The sequence below is a fragment of the Panthera tigris genome, chromosome C1 (assembly GCF_018350195.1).
Source record: "Panthera tigris isolate Pti1 chromosome C1, P.tigris_Pti1_mat1.1, whole genome shotgun sequence".
In the NCBI taxonomy this organism is placed as follows: Eukaryota; Metazoa; Chordata; class Mammalia; order Carnivora; family Felidae; genus Panthera; species Panthera tigris.
The window spans coordinates 33,215,203-33,242,167 of NC_056667.1; the positions used below are offsets into that span (position 1 = coordinate 33,215,203).

At 47.8% G+C, this 26,965-nt stretch overlaps 2 protein-coding genes across 10 annotated transcripts; both read left to right on the top strand.

The window, feature by feature from the left end:
- The first annotated feature begins 212 nt into the window (after positions 1-212).
- On the top strand, positions 213-18,483 carry LOC102950346 (erythroblast membrane associated protein (Scianna blood group)). 9 transcript variants are annotated; one of them, XM_042997119.1, is made up of 12 exons: positions 213-405; positions 5,749-5,838; positions 6,217-6,424; positions 6,699-6,977; positions 9,289-9,405; positions 9,954-9,986; positions 11,001-11,033; positions 12,802-12,822; positions 13,624-13,644; positions 13,743-13,769; positions 13,863-13,889; positions 15,972-18,483. In XM_042997119.1, the coding sequence occupies exons 1-12, from the start codon at positions 328-330 to the stop codon at positions 16,694-16,696; spliced, it is 1,659 nt and encodes a 552-aa protein (XP_042853053.1). In that variant the 5' UTR covers positions 213-327; the 3' UTR covers positions 16,697-18,483. The 9 variants fall into 9 exon arrangements, with proteins under 9 accessions (XP_042853053.1, XP_042853054.1, XP_042853052.1 ...); XM_042997120.1 differs by having other exon boundaries at positions 213-402; XM_042997118.1 differs by having other exon boundaries at positions 213-372; positions 6,086-6,424.
- Positions 18,484-21,260: 2,777 nt separating this feature from the next.
- On the top strand, positions 21,261-25,708 carry ZNF691 (zinc finger protein 691). The gene is given in 3 exon segments (XM_042996146.1): positions 21,261-21,291; positions 24,205-24,381; positions 24,383-25,708. Coding segments are annotated over 2 exon segments (861 nt in total). The 5' UTR covers positions 21,261-21,291; positions 24,205-24,213; the 3' UTR covers positions 25,076-25,708.
- Positions 25,709-26,965: the final 1,257 nt, after the last annotated feature.

Consider the following 26,965-nt stretch of genomic DNA (forward strand, 5'->3'; position numbering starts at 1 on the left):
TCATTCCGCCTGGGAGGGGAAGGAGGCTTTGGGGCAAAGTTCCCTCGCAGCGGGTAGCACTGGGAGGTTGCCTCGCTTTTAGGGAGCCTCCTTTCTGCTCTGTTCCTTTATCAGGGGTGGACAGGCAGGGTGTGGCTGGTTGGTGTATAGGAGGCAGCTAGAGGGGAGTGTGTGGGGCAGGAGAAGCTCCTGGCTGAGGGCTGAGGGCTGAGGGCTGAGGGCTGAGGGCTGAGGCCTGAGGGCTGAGGGCTGAGAATAAAAGATGAACTCTTCCCAGGCTCACCTCAGCCCTACCTGATGCTCCTGCCTGAAGCCTGATCTCCGTGGATGGACGGAGGGAGCGTTCCCAGCTTGGAGACTCCAGGTCTGCTGGTGAGGGACAAAGGGCCCCTGATTCCAAAGGTGGTGAGTCCTCCCTCTCTCTCCTCTTCATTCTCCTTAGTCCTTTGACTTTCTCGGGATCCTCAAGTTTGTTGGAGAAACTGTCCCCTTTCTCCTTACTCACAAGTACATTTTAGAAGACAAAATGGGGCAAGTGGAAATAAGCATAAAAGGATGAGGGACAAGGGGGCTGGATGGGTTTTGTCTAAAGATTCTCACTGAAGTAATATTGTTATCATTATTATTACAGCTGTCATGTATTTAGTCCTTCTTATTAGCCAGGTCCTATGCTCTGTGCATCTAGACCAATCATTTGTAGATTTGAGGAGTCTTCTTAGCCTGCTTGGGGTTGTCAAGGGAACTTCCCGTGCGTGGTTTTTTGTGTTTGTTTGTTTTGTTTTTTCTGATTTAGAAGGTTTTGAAATTAAACTCTTTAAAACTTAAACGTAAAATAAATAAAGAAATAAATAAAACTTAAACGTAAATGGGTGCCTGGGGACAACATATTTCCAACACGTGTAGTAGAAAGAAAATTGTTGCTATGTGAAGAATTTTGCAAACCGTTAAAGAGACAGATGCCCACATAAAAAAATGGACAAAGTATTTAGATAACTGACAAAGTCCAAATAATAAGTAATCAAAAAAATATAAATTAAAACAAAACACCATTAATTCTTTTAAAAGAGATACCATTTGGGGTACTTGGATGGCTCAGTCAGTTGGGTGCCCAACTTCAGCTCACGGTTCGTGGGTTTGGGCCCTGTGTGGGGCGCTGTGCTGACAGCTCAGAGCCTGAAGCCCGTTTCAGATTCTGTGTCTCCCTCTCTCTCTCTGCCCCTCACGCACTCACACCCTGTCTCTCTGTCTCTCAAAGTATGAATAAAAACATTAACAAATTTTTTACATAAATAAAAAATAAAAGAGATACCATTTTGCTACTCATTAAAATGACAAAGATTCTTTTAAAAACATGAAGCCATGTGATGGCAATCTTGTGGGGAAACAAGCAATTTCCTCACTTCGGTAAACTGATATGACCTTTCTAGAAGGCAATTTGGCAGTGCAAATTAAAAGTCTCTCTATTTTAAAGATGGGAACCTCAAGGCCTAAGAATGTAAGTGACTTGCTTAAAGTTACAAAGTCAACAGTTAGTTAGGGACTAAACCAAGATTAGGGCTCAGACTTCTAACTCTGGCCCTCCAGGTCTTATCTGGTAGCAATGCTTAATACAGCAATGTGTTGGAAAACAACCTAAATATCCTACAATATAGATTTACTTTAAAAATTCTCGAATATCCATGATATCCGTGGCACATAAGTCATTAAAAGAATATTTGAGGGGCGCCTGGGTGGCTCAGTCGGTTAAGTGTCCGACTTCAGCTCAGGTCACGATCTCGCGGTTCGTGAGTTCGAGCCCCGCGTCGGGCTCTGGGCTGATGGCTCAGAGCCTGGAGCCTGCTTCGGATTCTGTGTCTCCCTCTCTCTCTGCCCCTCCCCCATTCATGCTCTGTCTCTCTCTGTCTCAAAAATAAATAAAAACGTCAAAAAAAATTAAAAAAAAAAGAATATTTGATGGTATGGGAAAATGCACACAATGTAGTGGTTAGGGAACATGACAGATATCAGCAGCATATATGGTATGGTCCAATTTTTTAAAAAAAGTTATATACATGCATGGAAAAAAATTTGACGGAATATATCTCTGGGTGGAGAGATTTCAGATGATTTAAAAATTTTAGGGGCACCTAAGTGGCTCAATCGGTTGAGCATCGACTTTGGCTCAAGTCATGATCTCATGGTTTGTGAGTTCAAGCCCCACACTGGGCTCACTGCTGTCATTGCAGGGTCTGCTTCGGATCCTCTGTCCCCCTCTCTGCCCCTCCCACATTCGCCCTTGCTCTCTCTCTCTCTTGAAAATAACATTTAAAAAAATGTACACTTAAAAAATAAATTTAAAAATTTTACCTATTTTTTTTTTGATAATTTCCAGATTGTCTACGGGATAGAAAAAGCAGTATATTTTATTTAATAAAAACTTTTAAAAAATGGCTGAAATGCCATGGGGCTCTTCTGGATGTGAGCTGGAGCTGGCTGACTGGCAGGTGACTGTCAGGGCAGGAAACACTCATCCCAGAGGGCAAGTGTGAGGGGCTCACAGAGTCTAAGAGAATTTATAGCCACAACCAGGGAAGATAGGAAAGATGGCTTTTAGTTCCTTGAAGTTGGATAAGTACAAAGCAAAAGTTAAAGTTCAGGTATAGGAATGAAAAAATACCTAATTAGATTAACAATGTGTTTGGAGGACCTGCTGTACTATGGGGGACTCATAGCAGAGGTAGTAAGTACCCAGAGAGCCGGTGATGGAGGATTCCCACGCACTGTCTGTTCACCCTTTTATACTTTCAGTCTTTTTCTTCTACTCTGTCCCCCTTCTACCATCTTTTGCTTCTCCTCCCGATCTTACTTAGGTTTCTTCTCTCCATCTGACTTGGAAACGTACATTGAATACCCTGGTTCTCCTTCAGCACCGCTCTGCCCTCTGAAGGCTCTCAAAATTACAATCTGACTAATCTGACTAATCCTGCTCTTCATAATTTTGTAAATGTAGGCATCAAGTTTCCAAATTAAGTTATTTCTAGCAAAGAACTGCAAGACAAACACTCGATATATAATTTTTCCTTTTCATAGTATACCGGAGTTAGAAAAGCTCCATCTATGGGGCGCCTGGGTGGCTCAGTCGGTTAAGAAAAGCTCCATCTAATCAAAATCCTTTAATAAGTGTATTTATTTTTTGCTAAATTTAGTTTTGTGTTATGTCTTTTTATTATTTTATTATGCTTTATTAATAAGTTAGGAAATAGAGATGAGAAAAAATTGTCTATATTTCCAACACCTTAATTAATTTTAATGTTTTTAATGTTTATTTATTTTTGAGAGAGACAGACTATAAGTGGGGAAGGGGCAGAGAGAGAGGGAGACACAGAATCTGAAGCAGGCTCCAGGCTCTGAGCTGTCAACACAGGGCTTGAACTCACGAACTGTGAGATCATGACCTGAGCCAAGTTGGATGCTTAACTGACTGAGCCACGCACGTGCCCCACCAACACCTTAATTATTAATATTCATATTTTATAGGACTTCCTCTCAACTCCTTTCTTACACACTCTTTAGTTATAATCATTGTAAATATGTTATTTTGTATTTTGATTTTAACACATCATTATTAGTTTGAAACTAATCATTTGAAACACAGGCTTGATGAACCATAATTTACTTAGTCATTTCCTTATTGATGTACCTATAGATAGTCCAGTTTTTCACTTTTATAAACATACTGGTGAGATCATGTGACCTTTTATATTTAAGATTCTTTTCTTAGAATAGATTTCCAGGATATTTCTTACTGAATCAAAGGCAAATACATTTCTTTTTTTTTAATGTTTTATTTATTTTTGAGAGACAGAGAGAGAGTGTGAGTGGGGGAGGGGCAGAGAGAGAGGGAGACACAGAATCGGAAGCAAGCTCCAGGTTCTGAGCTGTCAGCACAGAGCCCAACGTGGGGCTCGAACTCACGAACTGCAAGATCATGACCTGAGCTGAAGGTGGATGCTTAACCGACTGAGCTATCCACGCGCCCCCAAGTAACGTTTCTTTACCTCTTGTTCCTTCCCAATTTACAATGAATTCAGCAAATGTAAGTGAATCTCCTATTTTCAAGACAGGAGACTCAGGGCCTAAGAGTTTAAGTGATTTGCTCAAAGTTATAGAGTCACATAGTCAGTTAGGGACCAAGACAAGACTGAAACCAAGGCATCTGACTCCAGCCCTCAGTTCGCTAGGTCTACTAGCTTTTCTTTTACCATTTGGCTTTATTTAGCCTTAGATTCTTGGGAATTTTCCCATTGTCTTACTCTTTGCTCTTTTCAGATGAGATTATGCATGAAAGTCACATCTTTAATAAAAAAAGCTAAGACCTTACATTACACTCGTCACCCTCTACCCAACAACAGAATACACACTTTAAAAAAAAGACACATGAAATATGTGTCTCCTTTGCCTAACTTCTCTATTCAGTTTCTGAGTAGCTGGTAACCTGTGGGAAAGTGGGTGAGATAGAGGGGGGAAAAATGTCCTAATTGTCATCCTAACCTCAGTGTGTCCTAGTGCTGTGTTGCCATTTGCAACCCTAGGGGATTAGAGATGGATATTACATGCGTCGTGACTGAAAAACAAAAACAAACGAAACAAAAACAACCCTAAAGCAGTGTGCTGTTTGCCATGAGAGAAACAGAACTGGAAATTCGTTCAAAGCTTAAGTCCATCCTCCGTTTTTCCTCCTCCCTTTGATGGCCCCACCTCCTCCAAGTCTCTTTTTGCCCTATTCCAAGACCTTCCGGGACCTGACCTGAGGACTTCTACAAAAACCCTCCTCTTTAGAAAGGATGTGAAATCTTGGGGAGAATTCAAGAGACATTATCTCTTCCCTGGAGTGTTTTTTTACCTTTAAACTTCATCCCCGGTTGTGGCATGAAAAGGTTTGGTTCCCCCGAAAGGAATTTCAGGCAGTCACAAGTAGGTGGGGAGAGTTTTATAGTAGGGAATCCTCTAGGGTGTCCTTTTGGTTAATGCGCAAGGTGCATTTAGTAATAACTAAACTGTGGTTAATGCACAAGGTGATTTAGTAATAACAACTACAGCACTTTTATTGAGCACTTTTTCTGCCGGGCATTTGCGGCAAGTGCTTTCCATGCATTATCTCCTTGCATCTGGGAAGAAGCTCCCCCCTTTATAGATTAAGCACTGGAGGCCCACAGATTTTAAACAATATTCCCAGGGACATGGAGCTAGTACATGAATGGAGCTAAGACTTGAATCCGCTGTGCATGGAAGAGCAACTGTGGAAGGGCCAGCAACAGGCCCTTGCCAAGCCTGGCTTGAGACACTAAATGCTAGAAGAAGCCTATATTCTGGTGTGCACCTGGTTAGTTCTGGGTGTAAGTTCTTGTTTCTCCAGACCCCTGCCTATGCCTTCGAAATCACACTCGGTGTCTCAGCCTCCCTGTCACCATGGCCCTCAGTCACGGCTTCCATGTTGAGCACTTACGTCCTCCAATCCTCACAATAATCCTGCAAGGAGGCACAGCTATTATACCCATTTTAAAGATGGAGAAGCAGAGCCTCAGTCACAAGGTTACTCAGAGAAGTTAAGTCACGAGTTTCCACGGAGGTAAGTAGCCAAGCTGGGCTGTGGGATTCCAGAGTGCTTGCTGTGCGGCTCGTGCCTGCGCCCCCACCTCCTCCATTGTCCCCGTTCCCTCATCAAGCTCACCAGCCCTTTCTGGTGTCTCCCTGTGTCTGTCCTCCTAGTTCGGATGGAGATGGCAAGCTCCTCGGGCGCCTGGCTCTCCGGCTGCCTCGTGGCACTCGTGTTCCTCTGCCTGCCCATGCGTGTGTCAGGTAGGAGTTTGTGAACCTCTTCCCGTGTCCGGGACGTCTGCGGAAGGAGACCCAAGCGCAAGGGGGCCTTATTTCTTCTCGCGTTCACTTCTAACCCACCCCCCACCCCCCCAGTCCTCTCCCAGGCCCCTCCCATGCCCTTCCCAGGCCCTGCCCTTCCCCAAGACGTCCCCTTCGTCCATGGCATAGCTCCTGCGCTCCCATCCCTCCCAGACGCCCTTGTCCCTTTTTTGTCCGCACCGCACAGGGGACACTGGCAACTTCCACCTGGCCCCGCTAGGGGGCACAGCCGAGCTGCCCTGCCCGCTCGCCCTGTGGCCGGTCACCGTGCCCACCGCGGTGACGTGGCTGCGGTCCCCACACCCGGACCGCTCCCAGGCGGTGCACGTGTTCCGGGACGGGAAAGACCGGGAGGAAGGCGTGATGCCGGAGTACAAGGGGCGAACGGCCATGCGGAGGGACGCCCGAGAGGGGAGCGTCAGCCTGGAGATCCGCCAGGTCCGGCTGGAGGACCGAGGGCAGTACCGATGCCAGGTCCAGATCGGAAACCTGACTCGAGAGGGCACCGTGACCCTGCAGGTGGCTGGTTAGTCATTGTCCAAGGGGGACTAAGGTGCCCCCGAGATCTGAATCGTGGGGTGCAGTTACCCTAGGGGCGGATTAGAGAAGGTATGAGGATGAAGCCAGAGACTGTCTCACCCCGTGGGGAGGAGGATGAAGGTGGGGAGAGGGTGGGCATGCACGTGCCGTGAGCAGCCCCTGCTGCCCCCCCACCCCGGAGACCGTGGGAAGAGGGGGAGGGCTCCCGCGGGGACCGCGCCCCCACGGCCAGGCGTCTCTGTTCCCTGTCCCCCTCCCAGTTGTAGGCTCCGACCCTTACATCCACGTGAAGGGCTACGACGCTGGATGGATCCATCTGGTGTGCAGGTCGGCGGGATGGTTCCCAAAGCCTTGGGCCGAGTGGAGAGACCCTCAGGGCAGGGTGCTTCTATCGCTGTCGGAGGCCCATTCCCTGGAAGCTGGGCTCTTCCGGACAGCGGTGTCCAGCAGAGTCAGGGACAGCACGCTCGGGAACGTGTCCTGCACCTTCCGCAACTTGGCCCTTGGCCAAGAGAAGACGGCAGCCATGGTCATAGCAGGTAAAAGCTGGGGCCGTAAATGGGCTTGAAGCCTCTGGTGAAAACTCCTACCTTAGTGGAAACTTTATAAAGAATTCTCACATTTTTTTAAATTCTAAGAGTAACACATGTTTGCAGCAGAAAACTTGAAAAAAAAAAAACGAGGAACATTTTAAAGAAACCAACAAATGGCCTATAATGTCATAAATTAGAGAGAACTACTAACGTTAAAAAAAAAAATGTATTTTGAGAGAGAGAGAGAGAGCACAAGCAGGGGGAGGGGGTGAGGGAGAGGAGAGAGAGAAACCCAAGCAGGCTCCATGCTGTCAGCACAGAGCTCGATGCGGGGCTGGATCCCAGGAACCATGAGATCATGACCTGAGCGGAAATCAAGAGCCCAACGCTTAAGGGACTGAGCCACCCCAGGGGCCCTGGGGCATTTCTTTCAAGACTGTCTTGTGTGCGTGTATCTCTGAGTGCGTATGTCTTTGCACGTATGTAATTTTCTACCTGGTGTCTTCTTCCTTTCCACTTCTAATGTCATGAGCATTTTCCGCCCATGTCCTTCAGTAGTTCTCTGCAACGTGACCTTTAAGGGCTACATAGTGCTTCATTGTGTGGTTATGGCTGAATAAAATTAATCGAAGCCCTATTTCTGGACATCTGGATGGTTTCTAATTTTTCCTCCTATTATAATGAGTGGTGCAGTGGACACCTTTGCACATATTTTGGCAAGTGACTTTATTTTCTTAGAATGTGTTTCTAGAAGTAGAATTGAGGGGTTAAAGGGGTATGAACCTTTTAAAGATCCTTGAGACATGGAGGCCATGTGGCAGAGCAGAGTGGTTTTAGAGCCCAGAAAGATAGACTGTGGCCTGGGGTCCCGAGTAAGCAAGGGTCATGACCTCTGCCCCCTCCCTTCTCTTACTACTGCCACTGCCTCTCACTGAGTGCTAAGTGCTTTACCTGCCTATCCCTTTCTTTATTTAAACAAAAATTTTTAATGTTTATTTATTTTTGAGAGAGAGAGAGAGAGATCTGGGGAGGGGCAGAAAGAGAGGGAGATATAGAATCTGAAGCAGGCTACAGGCTGAGTTGTCAGCACAGAGCCCAGTGCAGGGTTCAAACTCACAAACTGCAAGATCATGACCTGAGCCGAAGTCGGAGGCTTAACCGACTGAGCCACCCAGATGCCCCTATTTATTTATTGTTTAATTAAAAAAGATTTTTTTTAGATGTTTTATTTATTTCTGAGACAGAGAGAGACAGAGCATGAGCAGGGGAGGGGCAGGGAGAGAGGGAGACACAGAATCCGAAGCAGGCTCCAGGCTCTGAGCTGTCAGCACAGAGCCCGTCGTGGGGCTCGAACTCACGAACCGCGAGATCGTGACCTGAGCTGAAGTCGGATGTTCAACTGACTGAGCCACCCAGGCGCCCAATTGTTTAATTTTTTTAAGTTTATTTATTTTGAGAGAGAGAGAGAGAGAAAGAGAGCAAGAGAGCAGGGGAGGGGCAGAGAGAGAGGGAGAGAAATAATCCCAAGCAGGCTCTGCCCTGTCAGCACAGAGCTCGATGTAGAGCTGGAACTCAGGAACCGTGAGATCATGACCTGAACCAAAACCAAGAGTCAGATGCTTAACTGACTGAGCCACCCAGGTGCCCCATGATCCTTTTAAATCTCCCAACAACCCAGTGGAACAAGGATTATTATCATCTCTATTTTACAGATGGTAAGCCAGGCTTGGGGAGGCTCAGTCTCTCGCTCAGGGTCACATAATGTTGAGTGAGGTCTTGCATCCAGCCCAGGCTCTCCACCACTTGTGACGGAGCCTCTTCTGCTCTTTTTTTCTTCTTTCCTTTCTCCTTTCTTCCTGCCTAGGCTTTAATCTACTGCTGTAGCACCCCGGAATCTGTTCTGCCCCTGCTGCTAGGGCTCAGGGCAAAGATGTCACTGACTGTTGTTTCACTTGACAGGGAGGCAGGTGGGTACTCATGAGAAGACTGGAGATGGCCCCTGAGGAAGCACCTCCTATCCTCCAAAGTCCCCAGATAATGGTTTCATATAAGGCAGCATGAGGTTGTGGTTGAAAGGCTGAGTTTAACCCACTGTCTTCAGGCGGGAGCATCAACACCACTCCTAAGAGTCGAGTATCTCACTTTAAAGTTGTCCCCGGGTCATTCAGGGTTGGAGTTACTGACAGAAGCAAAGACACTCACCTGTCTTGGCCGGAGGTCTCTCCCTAAACTTGATGGAGACGGTTGGGATGTGCCTGAGCCGCCTGCCATCTGAAGTGGGGCCCTTGAGGGTGGTCATTGGTGGTTTCTGTTTCAGCCCCATCTGCAGGGAAGATCTCCTCCTCAGCAATGGCTCTTGCTGTGATCCTGCCTTTCCTGGGGCTTCTCATCATGGCAGGCGTTTGCCTCATTTGGAAGCAAAAAAGATCCAAAGGTAACTAAGTGGTAAGGGAGTCCCGGCCGAGACTGAGAAGTGGGACTGAGGCTTCTCTAGGAAATGGCCGGGAGGAAGTAGATGTGGACATGAGTTATCCCTAGGTTGCAGACCCTGCAAGCTGGCTGAGAGCAAACTGGTAGAGCCATGCTGGGGGACTCACATTGCAGAGAGGGTCAAAGAAACTGCAGAAAACTCCTGGGCAGAGCTGTGAATTCTCATCTTCTGATAAATTAGGAAAATACTGATCATGCCAGTCTTCTAATTAATTAAGAAATGCAGTGCTATCCATTAGATAAAACCCCTGTGAATGTGGTTGAATTTCATAGGATCTCGGGGTCACAAAGGATCCTGAAAGTCATATAAGCCAACACTCCTTTCCCATCTGATGGTTTGAAGATCCTCTAATCCTTTCAAATAGTCACACACCCACAGGGACGAGGAGCAAAGTCCTACTCAGGCAGCTTGCGTGGGCCATCTTTGGACAACCCTGCCTACTAGAAAAAGTCCTTCCTTTAACTGAGCTGACACATCTTTCTTTCTTCCAGAGAATCTTCTCTATGAACAGGTCGTGGAGGTAGGTAAGTGTCTTGAGCTTGGTGGGGATGTTACTGTGTTTTATTGGTTTCGTGCTCCCAATGACCACTGATTTAAATTGTGCACCTGAAAGTCCCAACATCTGATGTCCTGGTGGCAGGGGTGGTGGGGGGTCTATACCTGCCATTTCCAGTTTTTGCAGACTCTTACTTGTCACAGCTTGCCTTCCAGTATGTTTGGTGGTTTTTGTATGTGAACTCATTCCTTGGTCTTGCTCTCCACTCCTGTGGGAGTCATGTAGATCTAACGTGGGGGAAGCTTTTATTCGTTCAACAATTAGTAATTGTCTCCGAAGCACCCCAGACCATACTGGAGGCTGGGGACACAATGGCGAGTAAAAACACACACAGTCTGTGCCTTCTTGGGGCGTTCAGTCTAATCAAGGAAGCATATGTGAATGAAATGATTATACAAACAAATTGCGCACAGATGCCACGAGAGGGAGTTCTAAGGGTTGTAAAGACTGTAACCAGGAGGAAACAACCAAGCTTCAGGGACAGGAGAGGGGGGCCCTGAGGAAGTGATGTATGATCTAGAAGACAGGCGGTCTGGAGGGAAGAGGGAATAGAAAACCATGTGCAGCAGAAGGAACAGCATGTGAAAGAAACAAAGTGTGGAAATGAGGCCAAAGATGACAGCGGATGAGGCTGTGGACTTGGCAGGGGTCAGCCCAGGTGACGCCCTGTAGATCACGTGAAGGGTTTTGGTCTTTCCTATCAGAGCAGTGGTAAAGCAGTGAACCGGGCAATCTTGGCCAGAATTGTGCTTCGAGAAGCTCTCTCCGGCTGCAGTGTTGAGAAAGGACCAGAGGGAGCAATGGGACAAGATGTGGGGGCAGGTTGGGGGGCACCACTTCTGTCATCCAGATGAGAGATGGTGAGGGCCTGGGTCAGGGAGGTGGAGGTGGAGACAGGGAGGTTCAAGAGCAGGTGAACTCAATAGGCATCGGGAAACTTCAGAGTAACGGCACAGAATCTCATTTACTTTTCTTTCTCTAGAAAATCTTCTCTCAGACCACGCAAAAGAAAAAGGTAATTATATGTGTAGAATAAAGAGCAGGGAACAAATAACAAAGAATATATTCTTTCTATTTCTACATGAATGCTGACAGTCTATGATACATACTTTATACACACACACACACACACACACACACATTTTCCATTAATATTATTGGAATTCACTTTCCAATATCAAGGGGTTATAGGGCCGGTGGCCATGGTGAGGGGGTGCACTTGATCAGCATTCACGGGTCTGGATTGGCCTGAGGTCCCTACACCAGCCTTTCTGTCAATCATTGAAAAAGAAGGTCTATTTACTATTTAGAAAGGTACTATTATGGTCATGTGGGGTGTATGAAAAATCTGAGGAATCCATACAACTTTTGCACCGAGAGAGGCGGTATCATATGATGGGAGGGTCACAGGCTCTGGAGTCAGCGACTGGGTCAGTGATACCTGGCTCAGATCACCGCTCTGCTGCTTACCGGCCTTAGACAAGGCACTTAACTGCTCTGAGCTTCAGTTTTCTCGTCTGTAAAATGGGGACAGTAAGTCCCCTCACCTGATTGTTTTCAGGACTCAAATAGACAAAACTTCTTATTACAAAGCCTGGTACTCCTTTTTCTTCCTGCCATTTCATCTTCATTAATCGAGTGTCTGCTGTAAGCCACTGAGCATAAAAGTTAGACACTCAGGGCACAAACAAACAGGGGCTATGCCCTTAAGGTCTTGCTGGGAAGACAAGTCACTGGACCAGAAATGGCGATTTCAACATCTCCTCTCCTCCCTGCTTACATCTCCTCCAAGGCGATGGAAGTGTGGGTTCGTGCACAACTCAGGGATGCTATGGCTGCTCTGTTCAAGAGTGGAAGGAACGGTGGTGTAGTGGGGCTGACCTCTGATTGGGAGCCAGGCAGATGTGGGTTGGAATCCTGCCTCCTCGGCCACTTACTAGCCTGGTCACCTGGGCAAATTTCTACCTCCCTCTGAGCCTCAGACAACTACTCTATAAAATGGGGATACTAATTGTATGCACCTCACATGGTGGAGGGGGTTCAGTGCCCACCTCGTTATGAGAACAGGACACAATAAATGGAGACTGTTAGTAGTGGGAATAGTAAAAATCAACCATAAGCTCTTTGGGGGCTGTATTGTATTCGGTTTCACTGCCCAAGTGCCTAATGCCTAACACATGCCCCGCCCTTAGCACAGGGCCTGGCAGTGAACTCGAACGTGTAACTTTAGTTCTCTGGCAAGGCCAGTGCTAGGAGAAAATGTGGGCTGGATGGCGCCTCCAGAAAAGCCACAAGCACAGTAGTCTCAGGAGCTTACAGTTTATGTCCCGAGACCTGGGATCTCCAAATTTACCAATCTCTCTGCAGTTCTTCAGGGGAGTTACTGTCGAGAACAATACGAGCCAACAAGCCAATGCTATAGGCCTCCCGCTGGACACCATAGCTATTATAAACAGTAGGTTATAGAAGGAGAGCAAGGGACACACCCGTGTACACACAGTCACAAACGTACAGAAACACTCAGACAGAAAGAGAAAAGGAGCCGGGCAAAAAGGGAAGAGAAGGGAGAAACCGAAGTTCTGGGCAGCCTGGGTCACTGGGGAAAGTGGCGCCGCCAGGTTCAAGGGTCTGAGCTTTGAGAGATGTGACTGGATTAGGGGCCGACAGGATGGTCATCGCCCCCTTCACAGTAGGGGACGGAGCCATGAGCCTTCCCGCGTGCGTCCCAGGGATAAAGTGGCCACATGTGTTCACTTGTGCCTTTTTCTGTTTGTTTGTTTTAGGAAGGCTCCATAAAGTGCTCAGTAAGTTCCGCTCCTCACCTGTGGCGCAAACCTCCTTCTGCTGACGTCTTTGCTCTAGGATGAGTGTCTCAGTTTCACTCGTTGGGGCAGAAGAGGGGGGCAAGGGTACTTGAGGCCCTGGGGGCTGGGGATATACTGGCTCCCACAGCCCGCTTTTCTCAACTCTTCCCTGTTCCTCTTTCCCGCATAACTGTTATCTGCTCTCTATGCGGGAACCGTCTCACCGGGAAGAGCTGTACCTCCCAAAGGGGAAGCCGCCTGGAAGACCCCCTTTGATCACCTAGGGGGGACATTCCCTTAGGTGGGATCCAAAGCGTGTGCGTCCTCTTTAAAGTGAACGTGTGGAGAAGTGGGTCTCCGCCACTTCACGAACGAGAATCTCTTTGTAACAAAAAAAGTCTTCAGGCACGTGACATGTCTATTTTATTTTACACTGAGGAAACATACAGAAGAAAATCTAGTGGAAATTTGGTGATAGTTTCAAGTGAACTGATATTTTAGGCTTCTCCCGCAACATCTACAAATGTTGATGTTGTCGTGACCTGTGTGTAGAAGATGTGTTATTACTTGGTCTGCCGGGAAGATGTGGGGGGCCGCAGGAATTTGGTGACCCTCTGCGGTGTCTCTGGGGCGCGCTGGCCCACGGCTGGGGGCCCGCTGCTCTTGCTGGCCCCGTCACCGGGGAAGCTCAGGGCATTGCTCCCCAGGATCTCATGTGGGGGTGTGGTTGGGATGGGACCGCAGCATACTGGGCAGGTCGACGCCCTTGTTCTGATTGGTCCAACTGTTTTTCTTCTTTAGAGACCCTCCGGAATGAACTGAGTAAGTGTCCCATGTGCTTATGACTCCTGTATCACCTTGTCTCCTGTGGATTCTGTGTTTCCAGTGATAGCTCACCCCCTGGTTTCTTCTTTTATTAGAGTTGAAGAGAGCTGCAGCGAACTCAGGTGAGGTACACTTTCCCTGCATTTGACGCCCAAGCCCCAAGACTTCCCCGTTTCTCTGTCCTTAAACTCAGGCATCCCCTTTACGTCTTCCAGGCTGGAGGAGGGCCCGGCTGCACTTTGGTAAGTCACACCAGCCAAATCATCCACATTTCAGAGCCCATTGCTCTGGTCCTGAGGAATTCAGACTGTCATTTAGAACTTTGTAAAAATCAAATCTGATTGTCTGCTTATCAGTTTTGAAAAATCTTTGTGATTTTGGGGTTCACATTTAGAGTTAGAAAGTCTCCCCTCTTTGTTTTGATCTTCCTATGAGTTCTCTATGAGTTTTGAGATTTATCTTAGGTTTGTTGGTTATTCACATTTCATCTTTGTGACTTGTCTGCTCCTGTCCTGTTCTGGCTACTTTTTTTTTTTTTAATGCTTATTTATTTTGAGAAAGAGAGACAGAGTGCCAGTGGGGAAGGGGCAGAGAGAGAGGGAGACACAGAATCCGAAGCAGGCTCCAGGCTCTGAGCTTTCAGCACAGATCCCAAAATGGGGCTCGAACTCATGAACCGTGAGATCGTGACCTGAGCCGAAGTCGGACGCTTAACCGAATGAGCCACCCAGGCGCCCCTGTTCTGCCTACTTTTTGATTAGTGAGGATATTATTTCTATATAAAGCATACTAGTTCTTTGTCATGTTTTTCACAAATTATTTTTCTGACTTTTTCATTTTCATTTTACTTTCCCTATAATATTATTTTTTTATGTATGAACATTTTGTTTTTTATGGAGTCAAATTTATTCATCTTTTCCTGTATTGTCTCTTCCGTGCTTTCAAGTTGGGGAGGTCCTTCCTATCCCACAGCTGGGCCAACAGCCAGCGCTCTTGTCTCTTTCCACACCCCTGCCACATCCTTCTTTCTCTGATGATCAGTTTTCTTGGGGCGTGGTGATTGAGACTCTCAGAAAAGTGAATGGGTGACGCAGAAGCTCCAACAACGCGTACTACACAAAAGTTTCGCAGGCTCATTCTAAAAGATTTGCACATCTCTTTTCATTTTATTCCGAAATAGCTTGCAATCTGTTGCTGCTGTTTTAACGAGACCTGTTATTTTCACTGTTTTGTAGTCCGTATCAGTTTTCCAGCTGCTCATCCCCCTTCTATCCACACGTCTTCCTTCAGGCAGGTCTAATAGAATCGGTGAGTTGGCACTTAAGAGAACACCAGGTCACCTTGGTTGGCACTCCAGGAGCTCACAAACTCTTCTGACATTCGAGGTCTGGCTTCCTCCCACCACCTTGACTGAGTACAGATTTCACGGATTTACTCTCCAAGAAGAGCCTGTTTTCTGTACTTGGTGAAGGAGAGAGGCTCACTGTGACCCTTATAGTCCACAATTTTAAGGAAGAATCCTTTTGAATCCTTTTCTCTATCCTAACATTTAGCAATAGTAATCATAAGCAATAATTTTATTTTTTTAATGTTTACTTATTTTTGAGAGACAGAGAGAGACAGATGATGAGCAGGGGAGGGGAAGAGAGAGAGGGAGACACAGAATCTGAAGCAGGCTCCAGGCTCTGAGCTGTCAGCACAGAGCCCGATGTGGGGCTTGAACCCACGAACTGTGAGATCATGACCTGAGACGAAGTCAGATGCTTAACCGACAGAGCCACCCGGGTGCCCCATTTTAGCTACCAAAATGAGCATCACACCCTCACTGTGTGAACTCGGCACTATCTCATGCATTAGTTCCTCAAATCTGTACAACAGCCCTACTCCCATTTTACAGAGGAAGGAACTAAAGTTGGGAGATAAACAACAAGCCCAAGATCACATAACCAGCGAGTGGCAGAGCTGGGACATCCTAGCTGGCTACTGGATCTAACATCAAAGCCCATGTTTATCATACATTAGATTCCTTTGGAACATCGAAGACAAAGGCAGTATTTCCTAAGGATTAAGGCAGCTTCACAGATGATGAAATACTTTTTCCTCTTTCACTTAATACACCGCCAACAGATCTGAGGGACTGGAAGACAGTTTTCTTTGGTTCTAGTACTTATAGGGGAGGGAGAACCATGGACTCAAATAGACCAATGACAGTGGTCACAGCCTAGGGATTATCTTTCCCTCCAAAGCTACCCAAAGATCCCAAAGATCTCAGGGGATCTGAGACCTTGTCTTCCCCAGCCTCACCTGTCGGTGACTCTCTGCAGTGGCAGTGACCCTGGACCCGGACACAGCACATCCCAAACTCATGCTGTCTGAGGACCGGAGGCGTGTGAAACTTGGAGAAAGAAAGCAGCCTGTGCCCGACGGCCCCCAGAGATTTGACTTTGTTGTCAGCGTCCTGGGAGCTGAGTACTTCACGGCGGGCTGTCACTACTGGGAGGTGTTGGTGGGAGATAAGACCAAATGGGCCCTGGGGGTGTGTAGCGAGTCTGTGGGCAGGAAGGGCAAGGTCACCGCCACGCCGGCCAATGGACACTGGCTTGTAAGACAGAGTAGTGAGAAGAAGTATGAAGCTCTCACATCCCCGCAGACCATCCTGCGCCTGAAAGAGCCCCCACAGTGTGTGGGGGTTTTCCTAGACTATGAAGCTGGAGTCATTTCCTTCTACAATGTGACCAGCAGATCCCACATCTTTACTTTCACCCACAGTTTCTCTGGCCCCCTTCGCCCTTTCTTCGAGCCTTGCCTTCATGATGGAGGGAAAAATACAGCGCCTCTAATCATTTGCTCGGAACTCCAGAAATCAGAGCCATCAACTGTCCCCAAGCCAGAAGAAAAAGGCCATGCTAATGGAGACATGGCCATGAAGGTGGACCCTTCCTTACTCCCCCCTCAAGCACCGGAGCTTTCCCCACTCAGGGATATGATCCTGCCCTGGCCTTCTGACATTGGCCCTGCCCTTCAGGGGCTCAAAGTTCCTTCTTTTTAGGGCTGTGCCTCATTATCTGCCCCCCTGAAGGTCCGGCACCGGGCCCTGCATTTTAGGCTGCTGGCCCAACACCTGATTCTGAAACATCTCATCTCCTTTCCCCAAATCTAGACCTTGTGATTTCTGTTCATATCACCTTCCTCCCAGGACTCAGTTCTAAACTCTGTCATCCTTCTGGGGACTTCAAGTTCCCACTGTCCTGGAAGAATTCTTGAAAACCAGACGAACAATCACATTAAGTTTAGGTGGTGATGGTGAATGTGTGTCACCAAGATACAGGTGTTCTCTACTCGAGGGACTATTTATAGAGGAACTTCATTCTACTTCAGCTTGCTCTTGACCTCTTAGTCATGAAGTAATGGTGCCCAGTCCCTGACTTTTCTCTGATCCCCTCCAGAATGGCGTTTCTTCTTTTCTCAGGGCAGGCCTCTAGCTCCCAAAGTCAGCTTTTTAAAAGTAAACATTTTTTGGGTCACACACTCTTCCTTCTTTCTTCTGGAACAGGGGGTAGGTCAGCTAGAGGGATAAAACAGGCCATCCTTTCTTTTCTATTTCCTTGATGCTTTTTTGCAGCATAGTGTCCTGACATCCAGAGCTAATGTACATGTTTTCAAAGCTAACTTACCTATTGATGATAACCAGGTATAAGAATTTTAAATGAGGTAGCCATAATCCCAAAAAGACTGCAGAGTACAATCACGGAGCTGGGACACACAGCTTCAAACACAGCAGCCCAGCTGTGTGTGTGACCTTGAAAAAACAGCCATGAATGAGTTCGTCTGTTACCCTGGCCCTTTTGAATCTCCTCCCGGGATTTAGAGAGGCCCAGCCAGAAAAACGGTAGTTTTAACCACAAAGGTAGAGGCATTTTTTTTCCTATAAGACCATCATTCTGGTAGACTTGACTACTTGTGTGGCAAACAGCCTCTTAGGTCAGAGAGTATTGATTTCAAATAGGAAGTCGGTAGACCATGTATGAGGATAAAATAATGAGCCTCATTTTTTGGTGTGGATTGCAGAAAGAAGCCTATTCACTTTCAAGTCACTCCACAAAGGTGATCTGGCCTCTTTGTGGAGGTACTGGCTATCAGTTTGCAGATGAGCACACAGTTCTACCCAACAGAAACTAGATCTTTCTGTCAGAAGTTCTCTCTGTTGGTGCTTATAATAGTTAGGGTCCTCCAGAGAAAAATGTATTTGTGTTATCTTTATATGTATAAAGAGATTTATTACAAGGAATTGTCTCATATGATTATGGAGGCTGGCACTTTCCAAGATCTATCTGCAGGGTTAGTCAGCAAGTCAGAGACCCAGGGGAGCCAATGGTGTAGTTCCAGTTTCAAGGCTGACAGGCCTGAGACCCAGGAAGAACCAATATATCCGTTTGAGTCCGAAAGTAGGAAAAAGGTGGATGTTCCAGGCTGAAGACTGTCAGGCCAGAAGAATTCTCTCTTACTAGGAGAGGGTCAGCTTTTTGGTTCTATTCGGGCCTTCAACTGATTGGATGGGGCAGGCCCACATTAGGGACAGCACTCTGCTTCACTCACTCTACCAATTTAAATGTTAATCTCATCCGAAAACACCCTTCCAGAAACAGAATAATGTTTGACCAAATATATGGGCACCCTGTAGCCTGGTCAAGTTGACATATAAAGTTAACTATCACAGTGCATGGGTGAAATTTTCTGTTTGCTTTTGTACATGAACGAGAAGTTGTGGGGAAAGGCTTTGGACTGGTAACAGACAAGCACATTATGGGATTGGTTTTTGAACAACCTTGAATTCACCCAAGCAAGCTTTAACCACAGTTAGAAATAAAGCCACAGTTTTATTTCTGATCTGCCTTCTCAGTATTTTATTTATATCAATTTATAAGCAATAGTGTGTGTGTGTAGGATTTATATTTCACTCACTCATATTCAGTTTCAAACATACTTTCCTGAATATCCTAATCTAATTCCCATTGTTCACACTGGCTGCACCCAAGAGAATTTACCAGCCGGAAGAGAACTGACATTGTGGAAGCAGAAGCTTTAACTCATTTAATCCTTAGAACAATTCTGCCAGGGATTTTATGGGGGAGGAAAATGGTGCTCCAAATGGCTAGGCGGTAGAACTGGTATTATAAATGTGTATTATCTAGCTCTGAAGACAAGAAATACCGTGCAGATATGAGAATATTGGATTAGGCTTTTTTTTTTTTTTTTTTTTTTTTTAAGTAAACCTTGGGGGAAAAAATCCTAATCCTGGATACCTTAGAAGTTGTATTATGTCGGATTGAGGAATGCCAGGTTTATCTATGTAGGACCGAGAAAAAAAAATCCCTGTGCAGGAGCGTTGGGAGACCCAGAGGCAGCTCCTTGCACAGGAAACGTCTAACTTCTCACAAACGGATTGGGTTAGTGGATCTTTAAAATTCCTCCTAGTTCTCCAATCCTTTGATTTTAAGGATAAACCTCGCGTGAAGCGCGGAATTCAAGGCTTCACGGATGTCTACAGGACCAAGGGTCACCAATTCAAAGTAAAGAAGAAACTGAGTTCATGACACTTGGAGGTCATGTAGGTTAGCTCTAGGTTTTCTATTACTTCCCAGACGGGTGGTTAAAACTACGTTGGGCTTTTCTCGTGTGAGCGTAGAAGGAGATCCGACGACCTTGGAAGGGAACACGGTCTCCACTTGCTCAGTTCTAAACTTCGCAAATTTCTTCTCGGAGTCTACTCTCTTCCTCAGGACTACAACTCCCAGCAGGCTTTGTTTGAGACCAAAGCTTATTGGCGAGCCCGCCTGGGTTTCTTGCCTTGTGGCACCCAATACAGCCAGTGGGAATGAAGGATCCTCCTCAGGACCCAATCCTGGAGGTGTAGGGCGGGTCCTCTCTGGGTTCCGGCTCCGGCTCCTCCCCCGGCCCACAGAGGCAGCGCTGTCCCTGATCGAGCGGCGGGAGCGAGGTGGGTCCTGGGTGGGCCCGAGGTCGCGGGGGAGGCGGATACGGCTTTGTGGGGAACTCTGAGCATGGCCCCTTCCCTCTCTCCCGGGAATTAGAGGCTGTGGCTTTGCTCCCTGGACCCAGTGGGGAGCAAATGGGACCCGGTGGTCCCCCCCGCCCCGACCCCTGGTCCCCGCCCCTGGCCCGCGCGGCCAGGCGGCTGGCCTCAGCCCTTATTTCAGGCCCTCCTGTTGGCCTTTCAGTCCAGCCCCCCCTGGCACTGACCATACTTTTGGGGCCAGCCCCTCCCCATCTCCCTAGCCTCCCGCCCAAGCCAGTCCGCTACTCAGAACCCAGCTCCTGTCCTCTGGGAGGCGCGTATCCTCGACTCCGCCATCGGCTTCTCCCCGCTACTTACAACCCAGCCTCCTGGCTCCCGCCCCCTGACACCTCTGATTGCAGCCTGTGCCTCCTCTCCCCAGGTCATCTCCTCGGACCCTCGGACCCCTATGGCCTCCTCTAACTGACCCGTTATGCAGCTCCCCGATACATTTCCCTGTTGTTCAACACCTTGTCCCTGGTCTTTCCAAGCTCTTCTCTCCCCATTGCCTCCCACTCCCTACCCCTTGACTTGACCCTAAAGACCCCGAACTTTGGCCCTTCAGACCACTTTCCAGCTTAGCCCCTTCCCTCTAACCCAAGCCCTTGACCTTCAGCATCTGTGATCACCAGCCCCATCTGCTTGGCTCTTATTTCTTAGTCCTGGTCGCTTCACCACTGCCCCCAGTGTCTCCCACCTTGCATCCTCCCTGTCCCCTGGGCCTCCTGGGAAGCCAAGACTGATGGGCCCTTCTCTCCCCCAAATCTTTGAAATGTGACCTGAAAGTGTATCTGTACCTTACTTGTCACTGTGTTCTTAGTAGATGGTGGTCTCCCCATCTCTCTGTAAGTCCCAATCTTGCTCACCTATCCTGTAAGTCCTAGCTCAGATGCCTCCTTTTCCATTTAGCGGCTCGTCCTTGATCTCTTCAGGGAGCCGGGTGGGTGTCACCTGAACTCCCGAACTCCTGTGCCACTGTTCTTACTCCTTCCTCCTTCCCTTCCCTCCCCACCTCCCACTCTCCCCCACTTCTCTCCAATACTAGTGGCAGGCTTAAAAGCACTGGCTTTGGAGTGATGGGCATAAGTCCCAGTTTTGCTACTCACTTGCTGTGTGCCCTTGGGCAAGTTATAATTTCTCTGAGCCTCAGTTTCCTCATCTCTAAAATAAGTTGTGTAAATGAAATGCCATGATTTGTATATAGTGTTCAGCCCAGGGCCTAGCATTTAGTATCAGCTTAAAAAAATGTGGACTATTATTATTGGTTCCTGTATAATGTGCCAGGTGCTGTGCGAGGCATTGAGGAACGGTACAAAGGTGACTGAGGCACAGTTCCTGTCCCCTTAGAACTTAACCTTCTATACCATATGACAGTGTCTGGAGTTCATGGCCTGTTTCCCTGAACTGTGCCATAAACTGAGGGTAGTAACCATAATCCTAAATCTTTTTGCTCTTCTTTTGATCCAGCATTCAGTCCTGAGGCGAATCAGAGCTTGGTACATTGTAGGTGCTCAGAAGAGCAGGATTGGAAGTGAGAGGGGGCCATGTCGCCCCCTGCATAGACAGAGGTACTAGAGCCCTAGGTGGGGTGGGCAGGGCTGGGGCTTGAATTCAGATCACATCCTTTCACTCATACATTCAAAAAACATTTGAGCACTGCCTTGTGCTGAAGAGAGATTTCCAAAGTGGCCTAGTCCCTCCTTTCCAATGACTTATAAATTTCTAGTGAAGCCAGGTAATGTTAAAAGATAATTGCAAATCACTGTAAAAGCAAGTACGTACAAACAGGAGTCTGTGTTTGCATAAAGGTGGAAGTGGGCAGGAATCAAGAGATTCCTGAGGAACAGAAACAGACACAAGCAAGCCTGAAATGGGTTCTGGAGACAGGCCTGGCCTTTACTCAACTCTTTCAACAAATATTTATTAAGGACCTACTAGATATGACTGTCAGTGCTTTAGGAACAAAGACCCCGTCCCTCATAGGACTTCTGTTTTAGCAAGGGGAGGCAGACACTAAATAATTGACATAATAGATAAATAGAATGTTCGCAGGTGAGAAGTTCTGTGGGGTAGGGGGATGGGAATGTGGGAACGGGGTTGTAATTTTTAAAAGGATTGTCAAAACTAAATAAGCGTCAAGGAATAAATTGTTTTTGATGTTTACTTGCATTTTTGAAAGCGAAGCAAGCCTCCTTCACCTCCCTTATCTAGATTCTTCAAGAAACACTCTCAAACAAGGACTGGGAAACTATAGTTCAGCTCCTTTTGTCTTAAAGTTTTATTGGAACACAGCCACACTCATTCATTTTTGTATTGTCTACGGCTGCTTTTACGATACAACAGCAGAGTTGAGTAGTTGCCACAGAGATCCTATGGCCCCACATATTTACTGTCTGGCCCCTTCCAGAAAAATTTGCTGGCCTCCACTCAAAGATTTGAGGCTCTGTCCGTATTGTACATTTTAGAATGTATAGTCGTGTACCATTTTTTACCTTGTACCATTTTTTTAATTAGAAACATTTTTTTTTTCTTTCCTAACAAGATCACATAAGGGATCTTTTTCATTCTTGTGTTCTCTGCAGGGCCAGGACACGGTGTCCTCCTAAGTCCCATGAGGGACAAGGTCTTTGTTCTTCTAATGTAACCCAAATTCCTAAAGTAGCAGCAGTCATATCTAGTAGGTCCTTAAGACATATTTGTTGAATGGGTTGAGTAAAGGCCGGGCCTGTCTCTGGAACCCATTGTCCTCAACCGTGGTAACGGTAGCTGTCATTTGCTGCCACGCAGCATGCTGAGCGCGCCGTAGGCATGCAGGATAGGCGGGTGTCACAGGGTTAGTGCTGTGGGAGTTGAGGCTCCCGGTGCTCGAGTGATTTGCCCAGTTCTGTACTGTGTGCCACCATCGGGATACGACCCTAAATACAGTCAGCGCCCCTTCCGTTACGGCTGTTGTGTGTTCCAGAAGTACTTGCTGACTTGAAGGAATCCTCGGTCTGTCATTTTCTACCATCGCTGTCCTTTCGGTCTCGCTCCCACCCTCATCCCTTGCTCGTGTCCACCCGCAGTATCTCCGCCGGCCCACTGCACCTTCTGAAGTGCTGCTATTGCTTTGGGGCTCAGAGGAAACCCCACGCCTGGCAGAAGTACTTCATCCCTCGTCCCCTGTCCTGGGCTATAGGAATGCCGAGGAGTCTGCGCAGCTGAGCAAGCGTTTACCGATGTTTGCATAAGTTGGCGCTGTGTGTGTGTGAGGAATGTGGTTTGTGTCTGTTTGTATTCTTTTTTTGTTTTGTTTTGTTTTGTTTTAACTTTTAAAAATTTTTATTATTTTTAAAGTTTATTTATTTATTTTGAGAGAGACAGAGAGAGCACAGCGGGGGAGGAGCAAAGAGAAGGAGAAACAGAATCCCAAGCAGGCTCTGCACCATCAGCGTTGAACCTGACGTGGGGCTTGAACTCACGAACTGTGAGATCATGACCTGAGCTGAGATCAAGAGTCAAACGCTTGACAGACTGTGCCACCCAGGCACCCCAATGTCGGTGTGTCTTTGTACATAGCATGTGAGTGTGTGTGATTTTGTGTGGTGTGACAGTAGAGCTGTCTTTGTGATCGTGTAGCCATGTATGTGGCTACATGCTTGGGAGGGCTATGTATGTACATGGGATGTGTGTGGCTGTATGGGGCTATATGTGGTATGCAGGTCTGTGTATGTGGCTGTGTGTGGTATGTGTATATGGTGTGAGAATGTGGTTGAGTGTGTCTGGTATGTGAGTATGGCTGGGTGTATATGTGGCCTGTGTATGTGGTTGTATATGGTGTTGGAGAGAGGAAGTGGGCATTGACCAATCAGAGCACACGGCCCAGACCCTGCAGTAGGTCTTGGAGGGCCCAGACGTTAACCGTTAGTTGCTAGGTTAGAGTGAGTTCCAGGGAGGGGAAGGGTGGCGGAATGTTTAAGAGGAATCATGCTGGGCCTTGTACACAGCTAGGAGAGCCTCAAGAATGAGAGGTTCTATTCTGTTCATTCTGAAAGCAGGGAAATGGAAACTTTTCAGGAAGTTTTTTCAAAAGAGATCACCATAAAAGTAGTTTTAGTTAGCTTAGAGTTAGGCAGGAAAATGGAATTTTACCCAAATGGGAGCTCCTTTACTTGTACATGAATTATAGTCTAGACTGTCATTTTTCAATGATATTGAGAAAAGTGACATTCGCGTTGCACAAGTATCTGTTGGGCATAGACAAAGCGGATGCCTCTTTACTCTGATGGGCAGCTTTAAACATCCGTGGAAGTTTGTAAGTTTGAACCTTGAAAGTCAGTAAGTAAAGGCATTGCATCCAAGTATTCCAGTTAATTGAGGTTATTTCTAATGGATGTTCCACGGGGAAGGTGTACACCCCTTTACCAGAACAAGATTCCCTGTGGTCTAGCCTGACCCAACACCAAGGAATAAAGGTGTTGGCCATTTGTGTTCATTCTCAGGGTTCAGAAATGGGCAGTGAGAAGGAGAAGGAGCAGAATCCAGAACAGCACCTGCCTGAGGAAGGGGAATGGGGTAAGCCTTGGAGAGTGGAGGACTCGGAGGGTTTTCGGATCCCAGATGGAGAGAAGGAGCATGAGCAAGAGAGCCTGTCAGAAGGTCCACGAGAGATCCACCCAAAAAAAACCGTTGCAGAAAGTCACCGACCCCGCCAGAGAGCCCGGGGGCCCCATGGCTCACCCAAGGCCCGAGATCGACGAGAAGCCCTTTATATGTGCCCAGTGTGGCAAAACCTTCAATAATACCTCCAACCTGAGAACACACCAGCGGATCCACACCGGCGAGAAACCTTACAAGTGTTCTGAATGTGGCAAGAGCTTCTCGAGAAGCTCCAACCGCATCCGGCACGAGCGGATCCACCTGGAAGAGAAGCACTACAAATGTCCCAAGTGTCAGGAGAGCTTTCGGCGGCGCTCAGACCTTACCACGCACCAACAAGATCACCTGGGCAAGCGGCCGTACCGCTGTGACCTCTGTGGCAAGAGCTTCAGCCAGAGTGCCACGCTGGCGGTGCATCACCGGACGCACCTGGAGCCAGCGCCCTACATCTGCTGTGAGTGCGGCAAGAGCTTCAGCAACAGCTCCAGCTTCGGTGTGCACCACCGCACGCACACGGGCGAGAGGCCCTATGAGTGCACCGAGTGTGGGCGGACCTTCAGCGACATCTCCAACTTTGGAGCACACCAGAGGACCCACAGAGGGGAGAAGCCCTACTGGTGCACTCTGTGTGGGAAACACTTCTCCCGGAGCTCCAACCTTATCCGCCACCAGAAAACGCACATGGGAGAGCAGGCTGGGAAAGACGCCAGCTGAAGGACAATGAGGGAGAGAGAGAGAGAGAGAGAGAGAGACCCCAGCCTAGTGTAGGAAGATCTGTAGGATCTGCTGCTGCCCCCTTGACCTCAAGCCCCTCCTCCCACTTTGGAGAATGGTTTCCTGTTGCCTCTGAAGCCAGGATCTCCAGGAAGTCCTGAGAAGGGACCCTTGAGTAAAAATCCCTGCCCCTTTCCAGGCCAATTTCTTGCCTTGGAAAGTGGGAGGATCCAGTCTTGGCTTCATCTCCTTGGGATGAAAGAGAAGTAGGATAGGCTTGGCACATGCTCCTATCATTAGGGCAATCATCCCCTGGCCTTTGAGGAAGTCCCTGTGAGGCGGCATCACTGTCTGAAGGTCCTCGGAATTGTGTATGAAATGCTCGGGGCACGTTGCAGTGGCTGCCAGTTCCCATCTGCTGGGCCCCACCTGTGTTGGGGGGAGCAGCCTTCCCAATGGAAGGGGCCTCCTTGGCCTGGAGAAGAGGTCTGGCCCTGCCTTAGGAACGAAAGGGAAGCCCTCAGGGAGCCTTGATCTAGGGACCTACACAGTCCCCCATGTTTGTGACTTGTTCCCCCCACCCCACCTCCATCTGTTCCTAGAGTGATTAGCAGTAAAACTCTTCAATGAAAAGGACCTGTGTACTTATTTGGGGCATCAAGGAAGTGGGAGCTGGGGAGGCGGCCATGCTGCAGCCTCTCTGGAAGGGGGTTGAATTCCAGGAAAGACAGAATGGGTGGCTGCTCTGAAAAGCAGAGGAAAGCAGGCTGGGTCTCTGGGGCCTTTGAGCAGGAAGGCAGAAGGAACCCACATATGCTGTAGATTCTACAGGTCACATTACATCTTTGTGTCATTGACGTTTGCTCAAGGGAATAAGATGAGGTAACAAGTGAGGAGAAGTGAAGTCAATTGCTGTGAAGTTACACAGCAGGTATGTGGTGGAGCCAGAGTTCACACTTGAGCCTCCCTTGATTCTGAACTGACGCTCTTTTCATTCCATGCACCTACTGGCTTCTGAAGGAGGATCCACTTAGGGGGCCGGCCTGGGACCAAGTGAGTCCCTGGAAATGGGAGCTAGTGGGGCCTTCTGGTGTGGCCCTGGTTCATTTGCTCTGTGGGAAGTCAGTGCCAAGTATGAGAACCTTTCCTCCCTTAGATTCTTGATTGACATTTATTTGTGTCTAGGAAAAGTGATAAGTGTTGGGGAGTAGGGGTGAGGGCTGGGATGAACCCGCGATGAGGGTCTTTGCCTTTCGTAGCAATGGTTTAGTTCCCAAGGCTGGGACAGCTTGGTGGGGATCCTGCCCAGCTTCCTGCCCTCCTGGTTTCGGCCTGGCTCCACATGCCAGATTTCCATGTTTTCTGACGGCAGTTGAACATTCACCCAGATTTCCTCCAACACATAAAGAAGACCCTTCTCTACATCTCTTGCCAATCAGGTCCTGCTCTTCCAGACTGAGGGGCCCTTTTCATTTGTAACCAATTGCCAGAATGTGATTCTGGTACCGGGCTTAAAACTGGCACCGTCTGTGACCTGACCTATCACATGGGATCCTGCCACCCAGCCAGAGACGGATGTGCTAGCAGCTTTGTACTCATTATGTTGAATTCTCACGTAACCCTGGGAAGTAAGAATTACCCACATTTGACAGAAGGAGAAACAGGCTGCCAGAAAGTGACTTGCCCAAGATCACATGGCAAGTAAGTCGCAGGGGCAGGACTCCACCTACTTCTGCCTAAACCCAAAGCCTGTATTCCAACTATAAAAGAAGACTTTCCAAATGATTCCCTGACATTTGTAGGACACTACAGTTTACAAAGTACTTTTTAAAAAGTTTTTATTTTAATCACCTGGTGCTCGTCACGACAAGGACACTCCTTAATCCTCAT